The 17,255-nt window shown below is 49.9% G+C and overlaps 8 protein-coding genes across 8 annotated transcripts; 3 read left to right on the top strand and 5 right to left on the bottom strand.

Moving 5' to 3' along the window:
* Positions 1-33: 33 nt before the first annotated feature.
* Positions 34-1,122, bottom strand: BO79DRAFT_290246 (formate/nitrite transporter family protein). Its single transcript, XM_025688873.1, has 3 exons — positions 831-1,122; positions 652-772; positions 34-593 (listed from the first exon to the last, which is right to left on the bottom strand). The coding sequence occupies exons 1-3, from the start codon at positions 1,113-1,115 to the stop codon at positions 85-87; spliced, it is 915 nt and encodes a 304-aa protein (XP_025535570.1). The 5' UTR covers positions 1,116-1,122; the 3' UTR covers positions 34-84.
* Positions 1,123-1,675: 553 nt separating this feature from the next.
* On the bottom strand, positions 1,676-3,937 carry BO79DRAFT_247919 (MFS transporter; the record flags this gene model as incomplete). Its single annotated transcript, XM_025685678.1, has 3 exons — positions 2,206-3,937; positions 2,065-2,117; positions 1,676-1,848 (listed from the first exon to the last, which is right to left on the bottom strand). The coding sequence occupies exons 1-3, from the start codon at positions 3,873-3,875 to the stop codon at positions 1,676-1,678; spliced, it is 1,896 nt and encodes a 631-aa protein (XP_025535569.1). The 5' UTR covers positions 3,876-3,937.
* Positions 3,938-4,917: 980 nt separating this feature from the next.
* BO79DRAFT_274408 (GTP cyclohydrolase II) lies at positions 4,918-6,435 on the bottom strand (the record flags this gene model as incomplete). Its single annotated transcript, XM_025687599.1, has 4 exons — positions 6,330-6,435; positions 5,318-6,274; positions 5,115-5,259; positions 4,918-5,063 (listed from the first exon to the last, which is right to left on the bottom strand). The coding sequence occupies exons 1-4, from the start codon at positions 6,387-6,389 to the stop codon at positions 4,918-4,920; spliced, it is 1,308 nt and encodes a 435-aa protein (XP_025535568.1). The 5' UTR covers positions 6,390-6,435.
* A 473-nt stretch (positions 6,436-6,908) lies between these two features.
* Positions 6,909-8,454, bottom strand: BO79DRAFT_290244 (URC4/urg3 family protein). Its single transcript, XM_025688872.1, has 4 exons — positions 8,220-8,454; positions 7,844-8,171; positions 7,611-7,787; positions 6,909-7,558 (listed from the first exon to the last, which is right to left on the bottom strand). Exons 1-4 carry the CDS (start codon positions 8,373-8,375, stop codon positions 6,936-6,938), a joined length of 1,284 nt encoding a protein of 427 aa, XP_025535567.1. The 5' UTR covers positions 8,376-8,454; the 3' UTR covers positions 6,909-6,935.
* A 301-nt stretch (positions 8,455-8,755) lies between these two features.
* Positions 8,756-9,417, top strand: BO79DRAFT_274407 (phosphoribosyl transferase; the record flags this gene model as incomplete). The annotated part of the gene is made up of 2 exons (XM_025687598.1): positions 8,756-9,171; positions 9,222-9,417. The coding sequence occupies 2 exons, from the start codon at positions 8,756-8,758 to the stop codon at positions 9,415-9,417; spliced, it is 612 nt and encodes a 203-aa protein (XP_025535566.1).
* A 332-nt stretch (positions 9,418-9,749) lies between these two features.
* Positions 9,750-10,906, bottom strand: BO79DRAFT_240249 (uracil phosphoribosyltransferase). Its single transcript, XM_025685005.1, has 5 exons — positions 10,576-10,906; positions 10,363-10,510; positions 10,203-10,303; positions 9,928-10,132; positions 9,750-9,877 (listed from the first exon to the last, which is right to left on the bottom strand). The coding sequence occupies exons 1-5, from the start codon at positions 10,742-10,744 to the stop codon at positions 9,820-9,822; spliced, it is 681 nt and encodes a 226-aa protein (XP_025535565.1). The 5' UTR covers positions 10,745-10,906; the 3' UTR covers positions 9,750-9,819.
* A 1,031-nt stretch (positions 10,907-11,937) lies between these two features.
* BO79DRAFT_274405 (methylmalonate-semialdehyde dehydrogenase) lies at positions 11,938-13,990 on the top strand (the record flags this gene model as incomplete). Its single annotated transcript, XM_025687597.1, has 7 exons — positions 11,938-12,057; positions 12,129-12,314; positions 12,370-12,540; positions 12,596-12,760; positions 12,811-13,609; positions 13,665-13,868; positions 13,914-13,990. 7 exons carry the CDS (start codon positions 11,938-11,940, stop codon positions 13,988-13,990), a joined length of 1,722 nt encoding a protein of 573 aa, XP_025535564.1.
* Positions 13,991-15,486: 1,496 nt separating this feature from the next.
* BO79DRAFT_202084 (short-chain dehydrogenases/reductase) lies at positions 15,487-16,817 on the top strand. Its single transcript, XM_025681630.1, has 2 exons — positions 15,487-15,906; positions 16,020-16,817. The coding sequence occupies exons 1-2, from the start codon at positions 15,555-15,557 to the stop codon at positions 16,670-16,672; spliced, it is 1,005 nt and encodes a 334-aa protein (XP_025535563.1). The 5' UTR covers positions 15,487-15,554; the 3' UTR covers positions 16,673-16,817.
* Positions 16,818-17,255: the final 438 nt, after the last annotated feature.

Raw genomic sequence — 17,255 nt, 5'->3', positions numbered from 1 at the left:
CAATTACTATTGTTATCACCACCACCCTCATCACATATATCCATCCAAACATTATATGTAACCCATAACTCTCATTAAAAGAATTCAAACCGCCCCCGCCATCGCCTCAACATCATCCTTCCCACCCGCCGTCGCAGGCGTCCCTGTCACCGAAGTACCAGCCATACCCTGCCTCCTTAACCCAGCCAGAGTAATACTCTCTCCTTGAAGGAGATACATATACCAGTAGTACGTTCCTACGAACAGCCCGCCCCCGATGATATTTCCCAACAAGGTCGGGATAATCCCCTTCCACACATACAACCCCACCGTGATGTCCGGCGCATCTAACCAAATGGCTAGCGGGATGAAAGTCATGTTCGCTACGACGTGATCGAAACCCAGTGACACGAACGCAAAGATCGGCCACCAGATTCCCATGATCTTTGACGCGAGGTCACGGCCCTGTAGTCCGAAGAAACAAGCCAGACAGACGAGCCAGTTGCAGCCGATGCCGCGGAGGAAGATTTGTTGGAAGTGCGGGGTGACTTGTTTCTTCGTGGCGAAGGAGATGACTTCGCTTTTGTAGGGGTCCGTGGAGAAGACTTCGCCGTCTGGACATGGTTAGGATCGTGGATCAGGATATAGTGGAGAGGGGATGGGGGGAAGTACAGCCAAAGATAATCGCTACGACAAATAGCGATCCGCAGAGGTTTCCCCAGAATGTGATGAACCAGTGGAGCAGCATCTTCCACCAAGGGAGTTGGCGCTGGAGGGCCGCGACCGTTGTGAACTGATCTATCATTTAGTGCTACATTCTTTGGAATTGGGGAGCAAGGAGAGGGACATACCATGAACGATCCCGTGCACAAATCCGCCCCTGTCAGGATGATCATGCACAATCCATACGGGAATACCAATGCACTAATCGTGCGAATCAACCCCGGTGCATTCTCCTGGAACCAGGTACTCGTGTTCGTGCTCAGGGCAGTTCCGCATGCCAAGGCAAGTAGACATCCTGCAGAGACGGAGCTGAGGAAGACCTTGTCGAGGCGGGTATTACCTTTGACGATACCTGCTCGGGCGACGAGGTTGATTACCTCCGTGGGGGTGTATGCGTCTATACTGATGGACATGGTGAGGGTATCTAGTATGCGGTGGGTGAGTTGAGGTATTCGAACTGACCTACGTGGGGAAGTGAAGACCACACAGCCCTATATACACCACTGTAGCACTGCGTAGGGCGAAAAACAAACAGACAGGACCAATCACATAGCGTGTATACTTCTTATCGGATCGACGTCGAATGCTCAGATTCAGGCTGGATAGAGTTCAGCCCCAGCATGTCGAGGGTCCCGCTGGGGTTCTTGCCAAGACCGGCCCGGACGAGTCACAGCTTCGCATCTTATCAGCACTGAGTCTGGCATGTCGACATCTCCGCGGTGAACTCGGCTGCCATTCAAGGGATAATTAGCATTTGAGAAGGAGTAGCATGTTAATTGGCTAGTTGGTTAGTGTCTAGCATGAATGAACCCGGGATATCCCTGCAGCCCCGAACACCCTATCATCTCACTTGCCGGGGAACATCTGTTCATTGACGGTGTTGGGATCTGATGCCCGTGCGTGACTCCATCAATGAGACTATTGTGTTGATCTATCAGGGCTATTGTTCTCGTGGTTACTTGTTGGTGGAGGCTTATCGGGGAGAAGCTTCGTTGAGCGGGACTGGAGTCGATGGTGGTGATTTAGAGTTCGATAAGCTGGTTCTCTGGTCTTGGTTGACAGGATAGGGCTTCATGTCAGCGTGACAGGATGGCGATCTTGGGTGGTTCGGCTGAAGCCGATCGGTTACTTCTGTTATGGTACCGTCTGAATTTAGGATAAGTAGGTGTGACTGTGGGTGCTTATCACAATCAGCGCTGGCTGCTATTACACCATCCAAATTGGTAATCTTGATGAAAGTGAGGCTCAGAGACATTCTGTAGACACCTCATCATGGTCTGCAGAGAACCCAGTTGAATCGGAAGACAAAATAATTCCACAATACTGACTTTCTCGAAGTTGCATGAACCAATTGCGACTCACATATTGGCAGCCGACATATTAGTCTTTTCCCCCGACTGCACTTGGGTTCACATCTGTTTCACATGCATGCAAATCAAATCTCATAATATGGTATCTCTATATCTGTATATACTCTAAATCTATATATGTCTATGTACTCACTTCTGCTCTGCAGCCTGTGACATCCCCGGCTCCCCATCCGCCGGCACCATAGGTTCATCCTTCACTGGCCTCTCCTTTTCCACCACCTCCGACTTGCGCTTCGTACTTTCCTGCAACTTGCGCATATAGCGATCAGATTCCGCTGAATACTTGCAATGCGTTCGAATCAGCGCACCATACTTGTAGAACAAAAACGGCGCGGGCATACACAACAGCGACAGAAACGCTGGGATCGACGGCGCCCAATGGATTCCCACCCCGTCATACATATACGGCGCAATGATCGGGAACACCGCACCGAAGATCGACCGCAGCACCGTATTCGCAGCCAACACCGACGCCGCATAGATGGTATACGAATCAATCAGATAATTCATAACCCCAAGGTAAATCAAAATCACCCCAAATCCAAACGGCGCCGTCGCGATAATGCTCACGATCCAATGTATAGACGGATAATCCGTCCATGCAAACCAGAACTGACTAATCGGGATCGCCAACGCCCCGGGCATGCACTGGATGAGTCTCGTCTCCGGCGGTGCAAAACCCCCATGTTTTTCCTGCACCTTAATGTAATGCAGATTGGCGGGAATCGTGCACGCACAGCCCAGTATCATCCCCACTGCGATCCCCAGGAAAGCTAACCCGCCCACACCGGGATTCCACCCGCGCACATCTTCATACACAATCGGGAACGCAGCGAAGAACATATACAGCGTCCCATACACGATGGCAATGTACAGCGCGAACAACAGCACAATCGGCTCGCGAAACAACAACACCCACGGCCGAGACATCGTCGTCTTCAACAACCGCGGCAAAGAGACCGTCCCCTTATCCAACTCAATCTTACTCCGATAAACCCGCCCCGTCAGCTGCGAGAGCCTATCCGCGCGGAGTCGCAACAACCGCGGCGCATACGTCTCAGGGATAGAAACCGCCATAAGCAGCCAGATAAACCCAGCCAACGCAGCTAGGAACCCCTCCACCCAGCGCCATCCGGCGCTCATTCCCAGAAACCCACCGATGATGGGTCCGATCGCAGGACCAAGGAACGGCGCTGCGGCATACAAACTCAACGCTAAGCCGCGCTGCCGCGCCGTGAACATATCGGAGATGGTACCGCCTGCGTTCGTGAAAGGAGCGGAACCGAACGCGCCGGCGAAGAATCGCAGAATGCAGAGCGTCCAGATATTTTGGGCGCCGGCGCAGCCCGCTGAGAAAGCAGCCATGCCCATGCAGCTGAAGAAGAAGGGGAGTTGGCGCCCGAAGACTTCACTGAAGGGGGCCCAGAGGAGGGGGCCGACGGCGAAGCCGAGGACAAAAAGAGAAAGACCGATTGTTGCGACTTCATCGCTGACGTTGAAGTAGGCGGTGATTTCGCTGACGCTGCCGCTGTATACTGACGAGGTGAGGGACACGGTCAGCGTGCAGGAGGCTACAATGAGAGTAATGGCGACTTTGCGGCCCAAGCCGAAGAGCATCGGGTTGCGGTTGTCGTTCGGGATCCAGGACACGACGTACGGGTCGTCTTCGGTTCCGTTGCCGGGGAAGTCGTATTCCAGGACTTCTTGGGTAATGGCTGCTTGGTCGGTGAGGAGGCGCCAGAAGGGAATTCTGGACCGGTAGACCCCTGGTGGGAGGGGTCCTTTGGTGAGGGTGTCCTCCATGTTGTGGATGTCTTAGTTGAACTTTTCTATTTACTTTTTTGATTTGGTGGAACTTTTTGACCGGAATTTTTCATGAGGTATAGGGCCTGGCGCAGCCAGGGGCATTAAAAGGGTATTAACAACGAACGACAGTGCACATGGCAAGCCAGTGAGCAAAATAACAGCGATAAGCAGAAGAATGCGGCCGACCACTCATTTATCACTAAAATTCTATCGCTTGCGTTGAAACCGGAAACTAAAGAAAAGACACTAAAAAAACGGGGCATTCCGTGTGGCATCCCGACCCACTCTGTTGTTGGAACTCCGAGTTGCCACTCATCCAGCAGCACCCAGACATGCTCTCAGTGATTGGTAAGTTGATTTGATTTTTAATCGTCTTGTGAATGCTGCAGAGCAATCCGTAATACGTGTATCGCATTGGGCTAACACCCATTTTTGCTTGCGTGATATGCATGACCAAATCCCGAGAAGTGGTGAGATCGGATATCGGCACGCCTGGGTCTCGGGAGGCTTGGACCCAACCTCGGTTGGAGGTCAGCGCAGGCAATTATGCTGGTGCTAATGTAGTGTATAAGCTCGGTTAAGCACTGGCTTGGCTATGCTTCAAGTTGCCCGATGAGGCCCAATCTGCTCATATTTATTTCTCTCTGTATGTGCTGTTCCTTTATACATAAATAGATTCGGTTGCATGGCACAGCTTCTTCGGTACTTAGTCTTTCTTTTCCGGAGCGTTTTAACCAATCATAACTTCGCCATTTGCGTAATCGGTGCGACCTGCTGAATAAAAAGCTACTTTATACTCACAACGATCGTGTTTGAGATTACTGCTACACATGGTCGATAACTATGCATTAGTTCATTCGTAATCTGCAACAATTCTTGTTCTCTTGTTGAATTAACCTAGGGTATGGGAACCACGTGGCATCGCCGAAACTCAAAATCGTATTTATTGATAAATCTACTATAAGTTGGTATATAATGAAAATCAGTGCTACCTGATATGTCAGCTCTGACGAACACCCATGAATTCATGATGGATTTATCAACTCACCGTCACATCTTCCCAAGATTCCCAGCCACGTCCCTTAACCTGCTTGAGGTCTTCTTCTGTGATTTCTTTTCCTGTCGAGAAGTACCCTGAATGGATCTTCGCATCGATCTCTACTCGTGAATCTTCCGGAATCATATCTAATCCAGTTAGCCACAAACAATCCTATCAGCAAGAGCAAGCCAACTTACCGTCCGGAATAGGAACACGTTCATAAATTGGAATGCCCTGTTCGACAATCGCATCATGCTTCATATTCGACATGGACAGCATGCGATCAATCTTCGTAATGCCCAACCAATGCAGGATATCCGGCATCAAAGCCTGAAATCTCATCTATAACACCATTAGCATCACCACCAACACCTCTCATATGCAAAGAAAGAATACTCACATCCTTAGTCCCCGCAATATTCTCCGTCCTCTGAAAATACTTATCGGCAGTATCCCCACCCCTCTTCCTCGAATTATACACCAAATACTTCACCACCTCACCCAGCGCCCTCCCTTCCTTTCGAAAATAAATCACCACTCCACTCCCGCCCCCCTGAGCCTCCTTAATCGCCTCCTCAATTCCAAACGTCAAATACGGCCGACACGTACAAATATCCGACTGAAACACATCCGACCCATTACACTCATCGTGAATCCGCAGCGCTAGCCGCATCTCCGGATCAGATACCCGCTCTGGCGGCCCAAAAATATAAACCGTCAGTCCACCAATCGGCGGAAGGAATACCTTCATATCAGGTCTGGTAATCAACTCCGGATAACTTCCCCCCGTGTGTTCGAACAACGCCCGTCGGAGATCCTTCTCCGACACGCCGAACCGATCAGCCACACCGGGGAGATACCACACGGGCTCTACGGCCACTTTGGTCACCTTCACATCCCCACCTTCATTGAGAACGATGTTCCCGTCGATAGGAACTCGACCGCGTGCAATCGCATCCGTGATCTCAGAGACACGCATCGTCGCTCTCGTCACAGCAATGGTCGGCCGTACGTCAATCCCCTCATCTAGATACTTCCCGTAGTGCTTGACGATATCATGGCCGAACGGATCCATTGAGACAATCTTGCCCTTGTCGCCCCATGCATCTTGGTAGGGGAAATTGAATGTCGGCTGTGTGTTGAGGAAGTTCGGGCGGAAGTCGGGTTCCAGGTCCCCTGAGGCAATGGCGAGCGCGGTGTAGAATGAGTAGCTGCCGCCGTGGGCGCCGATCGCGTTGCGCTTGCTGAGGGTATTTTTGCTGCGGGAGACGATGACGGGGCCGCGGGTCTCTGGGGTTGAGGAGCCCCAGGTTAGGGGGATGGGGTTGGCGACGCTTTGGGAGGGGTAGGTTGTTAGCTGTTGTGGTTAGTGAGTGAATGGTGAATTGATATGGGGATGGCAGGAGACGTACGACGATGCGGTTGCTGTAGGCGTCCGTTTTGGAGGAGGGTTCTTGTGTTGCTGTTGGCATGATGTGTGTGGTGTTAAGGAAACGAAAAGGGAGTCGATGGTGTATGAGACGTGAAGATGAGAGTTGTTACAGGGGAGTGGTGAGTTTATATGCTTGTAGTGACTTCTGTACTGAATGCTCTTTGGGGTAGAGGCTGTGCTGGAGTGGATAGACGATAGGGTGCTTCCGTTTTCTGACTATCTAGGGACAGCTGGACAGAGCTATCAGTATCCCCATTATGGAGTAGCTCAGATAGTAGCTCAGATACGATCGATCTCGATGATAGACCCTGGGTGCGGCCGATAGCCAATCAGAGGGGCCGATAAGCCGTGGCTGCCGCTTATCTTGTCTAATCTTATCTCTGGTGCTATCTACATCTACCGCGAAAGTATGGCTGGTGTAGTGACTGGCTTCTAGTTGACAATGTGCAGTGAGTTGGTTTGGATATTTCAATAACTGGGTATAGTAGTAATATACGTCAGGGGGTAGTTAGAGGAGACAAATAGAGTACACCGGTTAAAATCCCATTAAGAGAACAGCGTTCTTATTGCACTATCAAGGCTACATCTAGAACAAAGTGCCATCACCAGAGTTCAAAATCGGACTCGATTTCGTCTCAGGCCTGTACTTCGCCGCCAACTCCCTGCCCGCCTTCCATGATCCCGCCTCCAACATCTGCGGCAATGATAACTGCACAGCCCCAAACTTGCCGCTCTGCAGAATCCGTTCATGTAGCTTATCGAGCAACGCAACAGTCATGGCCCGCCACTCTACGATCTCGCCGTCTGCGACTGCAAAGCACGGAAGGTTTCCTCCTGAGGTTCGTAGTCCACGCTCCTGCGCCTCGGGCTTAAGCGTCAATACGCCCATGTCTATGAATAATCCTCCGTTACGGTACTCAGGGAGGCCAGTTCCCAGCTCTGCGTTCTGCCATTTCAGGGAGAGAAGTCGCTCAAAGGGAACCTTGAGGGAGTATGCAAGCCACTGTGTGAGCTTATGGAATGGTTGGATACTGTCCGTAGTGGAGGATGGTGATTGCTCTGCGAGCACGGTGAGTGGCCAGGCGTCGCCGATGGGGTAACCGTTCACTTTGGTGCGGTCGGATGGCCAGATTGGGATGAGGGTTTTCTGTAGGACATCCCAAAGAACCAAGTAGTCGATGGAGCCTTTGCTCATAGCAAGGAGGTAGTCTAGAAAGTACATCAGTTACTAGGTACTATATCACGTTGACTGGTAACTGACCTGCGATTTGCCCAGGGCGGCCGGATGGCCCAAAGATTTCTGGAAGATTTCTCAAGGACTCGCCCAGTCGTTGGAGGATCTGGACCCGGGCAGAAGCTCCAAGAAGTGGGTTGCTGGAATCGTCAACTTGAAAGCCGCGAAGTAGTGTGTCTACACTGAGGGTCCGCAGGGCCTCTCCTATTGTTCATCGTGAGCAATGTCATCTCCCTGCCGACACCGCAGACAACACGTACCATGTACCACATCCTTTCTCTCAGATTCCTTGTTGGCAAAGTCACCGTTCAAGAACATATACAGCGATGCGACCGCAATACCCTCGCTGCGGGTGAAGACGGCCCCGGTTTCCTTCTCCACGTAACGCCAAGTATCTCCCGCACCGGCATCGAGAAGCACGGAGACGAAGAATAGATCCAACAGACTTCTGACTTTCTCTTTATCATCATATCCGGATGCATCCCATCGCTCGATCAGTTTCTGGATTCGAGGCACGCCGCCTACGTCGAAGTGCTGCCAGCGACCGTGGGGAGGGATTTGGTCGTAGCGGTCCGGGCCGAAGTCGCGCTGAATAGATGGTTAGGGATGGTTTTGGATGTATAAGAGGCTATTTACCTGGATTATGCCTGCAACGTAGTCTACGGTCGCATCGAGACGCTCAGGGTGGTAGTCGTAGTGGTGCAGCCTTCCTTGTTCAGCGAGGCGGAAGACGATATTCGCTCTCTCGCGTACGGCTTCCAAACGAAGCAAGTGTCTGGTATTGGAGTCCATCGTGTTTCCTTAGCCAGATAATGCAATTTTCTTGCAAGTTCGGGTGTACTCTGAGCGCTTCTCTTCTTGATAGGAAGAGAAGATAGATGTGTTGTTTACAAAGAATGTTAAACTGGATGAGGGGATGAGCACAACAAAGCGGGGAAGGCGCTTATCGCCTCGGCTGATACGGTATCTTATCTGATACCAGCGACGATAACCGCCTTGTGAAGATGGGCGGAACAACTATGAGATCGGAGGATGCCACAGTGATCATATCATTCTGTATCTTAACGAAGTCAACATATTTATAGCAGGACATATCCACTACATTGCACGTCAAGTATACATTTCCATTCATTTCTCTTCTCGTTACATCAATACAACCCACTGTATCCATCATGACAGTCACACTACCCGCCAATGTTGATCAACCTCAAAATGATACTTTCACATCCCTTCTCTCACAACTCAGGGATCGATCCCTCAAGTCCTCCAAAGTACGCAGCCTAGTGCGCGACATGACAGCAACCATGACAAAGAGCCTGCACATCGACGTACCCAAAGATGAAACGATAGCTATCATCGTGGTGCTACGCTCCGGTCTCGCCATGTTCGATGGTTTCGTGGACAACATCCCTGAAGATGTGTCGACAACCGTCTATCACATGGGTATATTCAGGGACCAGGCGTCGTTGCAGCCGGTTGAGTACTACAATAAGTTACCCGTGAAGCCGGCGCATATCAAGCAGGCTTATATTTTGGATCCGTTGATTGCCACGGGTGGTACAGCCGCTGCGGTTATTAGTATATTGAAGTGAGTTTCAAGATTACTGTAATGTTCTGGTTAGTCACTCATTATGTCAGGGATTGGGGAATTGACAAGGTTACATTTCTTTCTATGCTGTCTAGTCCGGTTGGGTTGGGGCATGCAGCTGCCGTGTGGCCCGAGGGTAGCCGATTAGTTGTGGGTGCAGTTGATCCTGACGTGGATGCGAAGGGGTATGTTCAGCCTGGAGTTGGGGATATTGGGGATAGGCTCTATGGAACAGCATTTGATTAGAACATATACGTAATAGATTTGTACAAGAACGTGAAGACTTACATTTGCACCTTCGCTCTTGCCAAATGAGATACGTTCTGTACCCTTCTCTCGCCCATTGATCCCTTATATCAGTTGCCCGTATGGAATCAGAATCAAATGAGACAGTTTCAGGCATCGGGAGGTCCTGACACATACTCTTGTCAGCTGCTCAAAAGTAAGCATGGGTCCAGAAAGCTAGCCTGCTGAACAGCAATATACATTCAGACAAGGCTCAAAAATACAATCTTATCAATAAAGTCCTAGCCATTCCCTTATATAAAGCGAAAGAATATTTACAAATCCCAAGGATTCTAAGAACCAACCCATCACCCGTACACCTCAATAGACAGTCTAAACCCTATAGCGAACTCATTTCCACTCTTAATGAGTCGTTCCATAGTATCTATCACCAAAGTCTCCCAGACCAGGACTAATGTAGCTAAAGCAGAGTCAGCAACGATCTACTTCAAATTAACTAAGCACACTTACTTCTGAGCAGTCAACTCCGCATCCACCGCCGCAGCAACAACCTTCAGACCCGGAAATCTACCAGAAACAACATCCAGTCCCTTCTGCGACGACACCACATTAACAAGAACAATAGATTCCTCAGGAACACCATTGCTCGTCAAGTTCTCAACGGCTTTGATCACAGATCCGCCGGTCGCGAGCATGGGTTCCAGTAGCAGGACGACTAAATCATTGTTAGTGTGTTCTCCTTTCCTGCCAACCAACAATCCATCACAAGAAAAGATAAAACATACTATCATCCGTAATCCCCGCCGGCAACTTCGAGTAATAAATTTTGGCGATGCTAGTCTCCTCATCGCGCTGGATGAGCAGCTTACCGAAACTTAGGGGTCCACTGCGCATTCTTATTTAGCGCACTTGAATACTCTTCAGATACAGAAAGGAAACACTCACGTCCAAGTATCCCGCAGCGCCTGTTCCATACAGGCACCGGCGCGGAGGATACTGACACCGCAAACACCCTTCGTGAACCGGATTCCGGTGTAGGGCTTGTTGATCGGGGTAGTAACAGTGTATTCTTCAGCGGGGACGTGGCCCAATGCTATACATTTACATAAGCCGTTGTTCCAATGATTAAAAGTTCATTGGATATAGAATAATACTTACCGGCTGTAATCAACCGGCGCACAACCTTCTCCACAGCAGCGGAAAAGTCCCGATCATTGGTATTCACGTCCCGGATGATGGTCATCAAATTGAGTAGAGACCGGTCCTGTTCCAGGACCGTGATGCCGTCCATCTGGGTAGTCCAGGCTGCTGCGCTAGAGGATTCCATGGCGTGGATTTAAGTTTGGACTATTTTTCGATTGGCCGGAAGTGGGCGGAGTGATGGTTGAGGTGTTGTGATAAATTTTTGTTTGAAATGGATGATTTTGGGCCACTCTGTGGATAGGACTGACTATATGGTATAGGTTGGACGACTTTGGGCTTAGTCTCGACCGGCGCTGATTTAGTCGCGTGCTTTACGCCTATCGTGTGAAAAGAAAGGCGGAGTGAAAATTCGGAGGGAAAAAAGCGCGGGGTTTTGCGGTGCGAAAGGACGATAAGATAAGCGGGGTGAGGATCTAATCTAATCTTATCTGGGTTGGGTGTTGGGCCTGGGAAGAGTGCTCCGGAGAGTTCTTGTAACGGTCGCTGTTGTCCAGAAAGAATGATAAAGTGCTGAGTCGAATCTTCTATGATATTGAAAGCACTCAACAGGGTACCTGAGAGCGAGCAGTCGTAATAGCTACCATATGACTCACCCTACGCTCCGACTCCTTGAAATTGGGAATTATCATATTTCTGTTGGTAATGAAGATAGTAGGCTCGGAAGAGTATGAAGAGTAGAAGACGCCCTCTATGTGGTAGCACGAAGCTCCATTCGGGAAGAAAATCGATGATGAAAATACCGATCTCATATATTGCCCGATTTTCTTGGCGTGATCGCAGAGTATCGAATGAAGAGCTGTCTATGCAGGTATTCAATATGCAGCTTTTCGGCAACTTGTAGCGGCTTTCTACTTCTGCCCCTCACTTGAATAATCCGAGATGCCATTTTCGATTGAACTGATGTCCCTGTTGAGAGATTAATGCACTGAAAAGGCGAGAAATTTTCTTAACCCGTATCCCGTGGTAATACCATTCTTGAATTGTGATAAATGGTAGTTCTGCTTAGATGCATAGATTTGAAGGGTAAAGAAGTTTTCGTGCTCATGACAGGCATATATCTGAGGCTGAGAGCCTCATAGACCCATTTTGTATATAGAACGACAAGACACGCAACTATACCCAACAGAGCATCGCCTGTGCGCTTATCAAGGCGATTTACGTAGCAGCTCGCTTATCAGTAAACACGCGCACAGACCAAGCAGCAACCCCAAGTCTGATAAGACAGCCAGTATCTACCAGATCGCCAGATAATCATCGCCACCATAATCCGATAATCTGTATCTCCCGATTGGATTCACCAAATCGCCATACGATAACATGCCCCGGGCATCAAGCGCCTCATCGGGTCGCTCTAGGTTCACACCGTTCCCCGCAGCCTCGCCCGCTTCTAGCGATGGTACCACAGTGTCGGGGCGCGTGCGCCGGCGGATCTCAGATGTAGGTTGTTCCAGTTCAAGACAATGATAAGAGTGGAATAATCCATGCTGATGAGAGATTGTGGAGATAAGACCCGTCGTGATGGGCTAAGTTCCCGATCCAGTCGTGCTGAAACCGTACCGGTTGAAGAAAGTGATGCATCCGACCGGGAGGAGCTATTACCGCGGTCGCAGTCTGGGCCGACAATCACGCATCTGTTTATTAATAATGAATCAGTGATGTCTAGGTCGCAGAACTGGACAACTGTGCTGGATCCGGTATTTGTCTTGATCAACCTCAGTTTATTGCTACTAGTGCTAACGCGATGGACAGGTCTCACAACGTCTACTTTGCAGGGTCCCGGGGAGTACACTTCAGGAAGTACAGCGGGCCGTTGGGGCTGCTGAAGATGCCCAGCTTGGATGGGCTGCTTTGGGGTTTCAAGTGAGGCGTGAGCATCTGTTGAGACTAGTGGATGTACTAAGACAGATGTCTCCTGAAATTGTGAGCAAGCAGCCGCAACAGCTGACTGGCAAAGGAGTTGAACTAACAATCACAGGTGACCTGTTTATCTCGAGAGGTTGGAAAGACCCTAGCCGATGCAGATGCAGAAGTCTTCCGCGGTCTGGACTGCATACATGCTGCATGCTCGATTGGGCCTGAAATGGCCGGCATGTTCTTAGGAGGTGATGCAACGTTGCTACAAACGTTCTACGAGCCAGTTGTACGTTGGTACTAAGAAGATACGGACAAGCTACTGACAGTTTTCCACAGGGCGTCTGTGTGTCAATCACCCCTTTCAGCTTTCCCTTCATGATTCCCTTGTGGTCGCTTCCGTACGCGCTCATCACCGGCAATACAGTTATCCTGAAACCCTCTGAGAAAACACCTACTACGTCTTCATTGTTAGCACAGGCATTCGTAAAGACTGGATTCCCACCTGGAGTCTTCAACGTGCTTCACGGCGGTCCATCTACCGTTCAGATGCTTGTGACTCAACCCACAGTTCAAGCGGTGAGCTTCGTCGGGTCCGAATCCGCTGCTAGGCAGGTCCATGACTTGGCAAGGGCTGCAGGGAAGCGAATACAAGCAGAGTGTGGGGGCAAGAACCATGGGGTTGTCCTAGAGGATGCCAATATGTCCTCGACGCTGTTTGCGATCGCTGGAAGTGCCTTTGGAGCTGCGGGACAGCGATGTATGGCCTTGAGCGTAGCAGTGTTTGTTGGTGTGACGAGAGACTGGGTTCCTAGGCTGGTCGAACTGGCACAGTCGATGGTGGTAGGATGTGGAGGGGATCAGGAGTCTAAGATTGGGCCCTTGATCGACAAAACAGCCAAAGAAAAAGTTAGTGAGATGATCCAGCGAGCAGTTGAGGAGAGAGCAACGGTTCTTCTGGACGGTCGGGATATTGAGGTCCCCGGCTATCCGGATGGCAACTTCATGGGCCCAACCATACTCGGGGACGTGCAGACGTACATGGAATGTTATCAGGCGGAGATATTTGGACCAGTACTCATCTGTATGGAGGTGGACACTCTCGAGGAAGCGATCGATCTGATTAATCAAAACAAGTGTCAGTCTCCGATAATTCCGTGTCTGGAGGACATGGATTGCTGATCCAATCATAGATGGTAACGGATGCTCTATATTTACCACCAGTGGAAAACATGCAAATATGTTCCAACGCTGTGTCAATGTTGGACAAATCGGTGTCAACATCCCGTTGATCGGTATGGCTATCCCTATTTCTGTGGCGCAACCAACCCCTGACAGTGCAATAGCGCCATATGGAACTGCGGTCCGAACGAGCAACAAAGACTCTTTTCTGGGTGGTGAGTATCCAGGCACGCTGATGGGAGAAACTCTAACCTGTCCAGACCGGCATTCCCCTGGAAAGACATATTGGCCATTCTTCACAACAACAAAGACGGTATCATCGCGATGGGATCAGTGAGCGCTGAGGGGTGCTCTCGGTATCCAGCAGATGAAGAGTGTTGGTCGGGGAGATCGGGTATGAGTCGCTTTCCACCGTGAGGTGGAACGCAATGCGAAATGGAACGCATTTGCATCCTTCTGGTCATTGAACTTATCGAGGTCTGATTGGATACATTACGGTCGTGGTAGAGGAGTATAAACGTCGATGAGCCGAGGCGCGGACTATGCTACTTGTCGAGGTGTGTGCCGGATGACAGGCCGACCGATGAACGATAAACACCAGGTCCGACCGGTAGGTAGATTCAACACTGCTGGGAAATGAGCCTTGAGGAATTTAATCTAACTGTACTTGGAAGTTGGAGACACTTCTCACCCTCTCCAAAATTGCACCGTACTAGAAAGAGTATGAGTCACGTAGTTTCCTCGCCGTAATCGAAAAGATTCATTTACATAAAGTGCGTTATACGATATCACATACGGGAGCATCTTCGCTATATCAAACTCATCCAGCTCGTGGTCACAAAACACCAACTTAGTATCATCTAAGTATCATCTAACAAGCAAACAGATACGTGCTCAGCTCTACATCTGGCTGCTAGAGCTGTCGATGAACTTTCCGACCTGGAAGACAGCCCTGTCGACATCCGGACGACGCGCGATGACACCTCACGAAGGACCATGATAGCCTTGCGACAACACGAGTAGATGGGCTAGGCTGGGCCCGAACCGACCCGATTACAACCTCTTTTGGATTAAGTTGGATGTCAAACGCTCCAACCGATGGAAACTCTAAATATCAGCAGTACTGGTATGCATAGTCGAGAAATTGTAAGACGCCTCCAAGGCTAATTGGAAAAGTCACTGCTGCTGCCAGCTTAGCAGATAGCTCCCTCGTGACCTATGCCTGTAGCTGTCACCAGCTCATGGGCGATTGCCGACATTGCTCCACTATGGAGTACCCCTGACAGAACCTTATCATGATCCAGAAGTCGGGAAGCCTGGTGCCGGTACATCCGCTGCGGACGGGATGTGGATCTTGCCTGAAGATCGCTAGACAGTACTAACTGCACGGAGAATATTACGACCGCTAGCTCCCATTTGCTGCCCTTAGTGTCAGTTGTCCTTATCTGGAGATGTTTATTTTGGTCCGTGAATTATTTCGACTTTGGTTGGGATCCGTTTGCCCTGGTCCCGTCACCCGCAAACAGCTTCAATCCATGTCTGCTCGAATGTGAGACCTTGTTCCCGTCCCCTAGAGTTCAATGGCGTTTTCAGGATGATAGGTCAAGCAGGTGTTCTCTTCCGTCCGATTTTGCCCGGATCGCAGCCACCATAACGAGGTAAGCATCTAGCTAATTGATGAACTCTTTTGCTTGACGTCAGCGTAAGCAGGCCCAATAAGGAAGGGTACCCGACCCGAGTGAGTCAGGTGCGCGTCATGCGTCAGCACAACTCCCAAACTAACTACATCTCATTATCATCACCAAGCTGCCAGGCACTTATAAAGCGTAGTGAGAAGAAGTATCTCCCCTTGTTCCCGCTTGTTAACTATAGTATCATACTACTCTTCCCAACCATCCATCATGCCCACTCTTAGCCAGGTTCGTCAGTCCAACACGGCTCTAGGCGCTCAACGCCAAAAGATGGTCGCCGTCTTCGTTGGAGGCACCAGTGGCATAGGAGAGGCGACAGCCAAGCAGATGGCGCTCGCTGTGAAACAACCAACCATCCACTTGGTTGGCCGGAATCCCGCATCCGGTTCCAGAGTCCTAGAGGAGCTCCGGGCTTCAAATCCAAACGGATCATTTCACTTCATTCAATCGGATGTCTCACTTCTGCGTAGTGTTGACAAGGCCTGTGCGGAAATCACCGACAAGGAAAAGCAAATCGATCTCCTCTTCATGTCCACCGGCCATCTCTCTCTTTCAAAAAATGGTAAGTAGCAGAAATAACCTTATCCTGGTCAGTCGGGACGGCTACAAACGCTACCCCGTCAACCCCAACACCCCTATACCCTACTAGTGCTGACAGGGGGGCCCCACACATAGAGACCGATGAAGGACTAGACGACAACCATGCCCTTCGTTACTACTCCCGGATGCGCTTCGTGCAGAACCTTATGCCTTTGCTCAGTGCCTCCCCCGGTCCAGCCAGGGTCGTATCCATCCTAGCAGGCGGCCAAGAAGGCACCATCGAAGAAGACAATTTCGACCTGACAAAGTCATGGACTTTTTCGAAATCAAACACATACGCCGCTACACTAAATTCCTTAGCGATAGAGCATCTAGCCACCGCCCATCCGACCGTAAGCTTTCTACACGTCTTTCCGGGAATTGTACGGACTCCGTTGATGAACACCACCTTCGGGAACTTTGGCGGGGCTATCCTAAGCTTTCTTTCTCGTCCGATTTCCATTACGCCGGAGGAGAGTGGTGAGCGTAATCTGTATCTCTCGACGTCGGCAGCTTATCCTCCCGCCACGCCCAAAGATCCATCACATCTGGGGGTTCCCTTGGTCAAAGGGGTGGACACGGCATCTGCATCAACTGGTAAAATTGGAGGGGGCTCCTATATTCTCAAATACGATGGGAGCAATGCAACTCGCGAGAAACTGATGGCTGATTATCGAGCCCGGAGTTTCCCTGGTAAGGTTTGGGATCATACACTGGAGACATTCAAGCGGGTGCTACGGTCGGACTGATGATGACGGCTTTCACACGGTTGTTTTTCTTTTCTTTTTCTCCTTTTTTTTTTTCCTCCCTCTACTTTCCCTAATGTTGCATCGTCATGGACGGTATTTAACTTTACATAACCGAGTTTGCCGTCGGATAGGCCAACTCCCATGTTCGTAATCTCATCTATCCAAAATGGAAGTTCGTACTTTGTCTCTGAGGTACGCTCGAAACTCTAACCCAATGATGGGAATAGTAGCAGAGGATCACACGGTCGGGTATGGCTTTCCGAACAGGCAACATATGAGCCGGCTCAATAACAGATGAAAGGAAGAAACAATATAGCAAAACGCGGCCGAACTATAAATAGATGATTGATGGTTGAACAATTAAACAAGGTTATACGAAGGAAGATTGTAAAAAGGCCACTAAAGAGAGGGGAACGAGGGCTCTTGGATGATCTTAGAAGAAGCACTCTCTTTCCACTCCTAACTAGACTGACCGATGTAACTGTCGTACATATAGTGAACTTAGAAAGTAAAGTTAGGTAACATATTGTAATATATGCGTAGTATGGCAATTTTCAGACGACAATATTGCAGTGATAAGCAG

Source organism: Aspergillus costaricaensis, assembly GCF_003184835.1.
Source record: "Aspergillus costaricaensis CBS 115574 unplaced genomic scaffold BO79scaffold_37, whole genome shotgun sequence".
Classification (NCBI taxonomy): Eukaryota; Fungi; Ascomycota; class Eurotiomycetes; order Eurotiales; family Aspergillaceae; genus Aspergillus; species Aspergillus costaricensis.
Note: the sequence above shows the minus strand (reverse complement) of the source record. Positions and strands in the feature narration are given on the sequence as shown.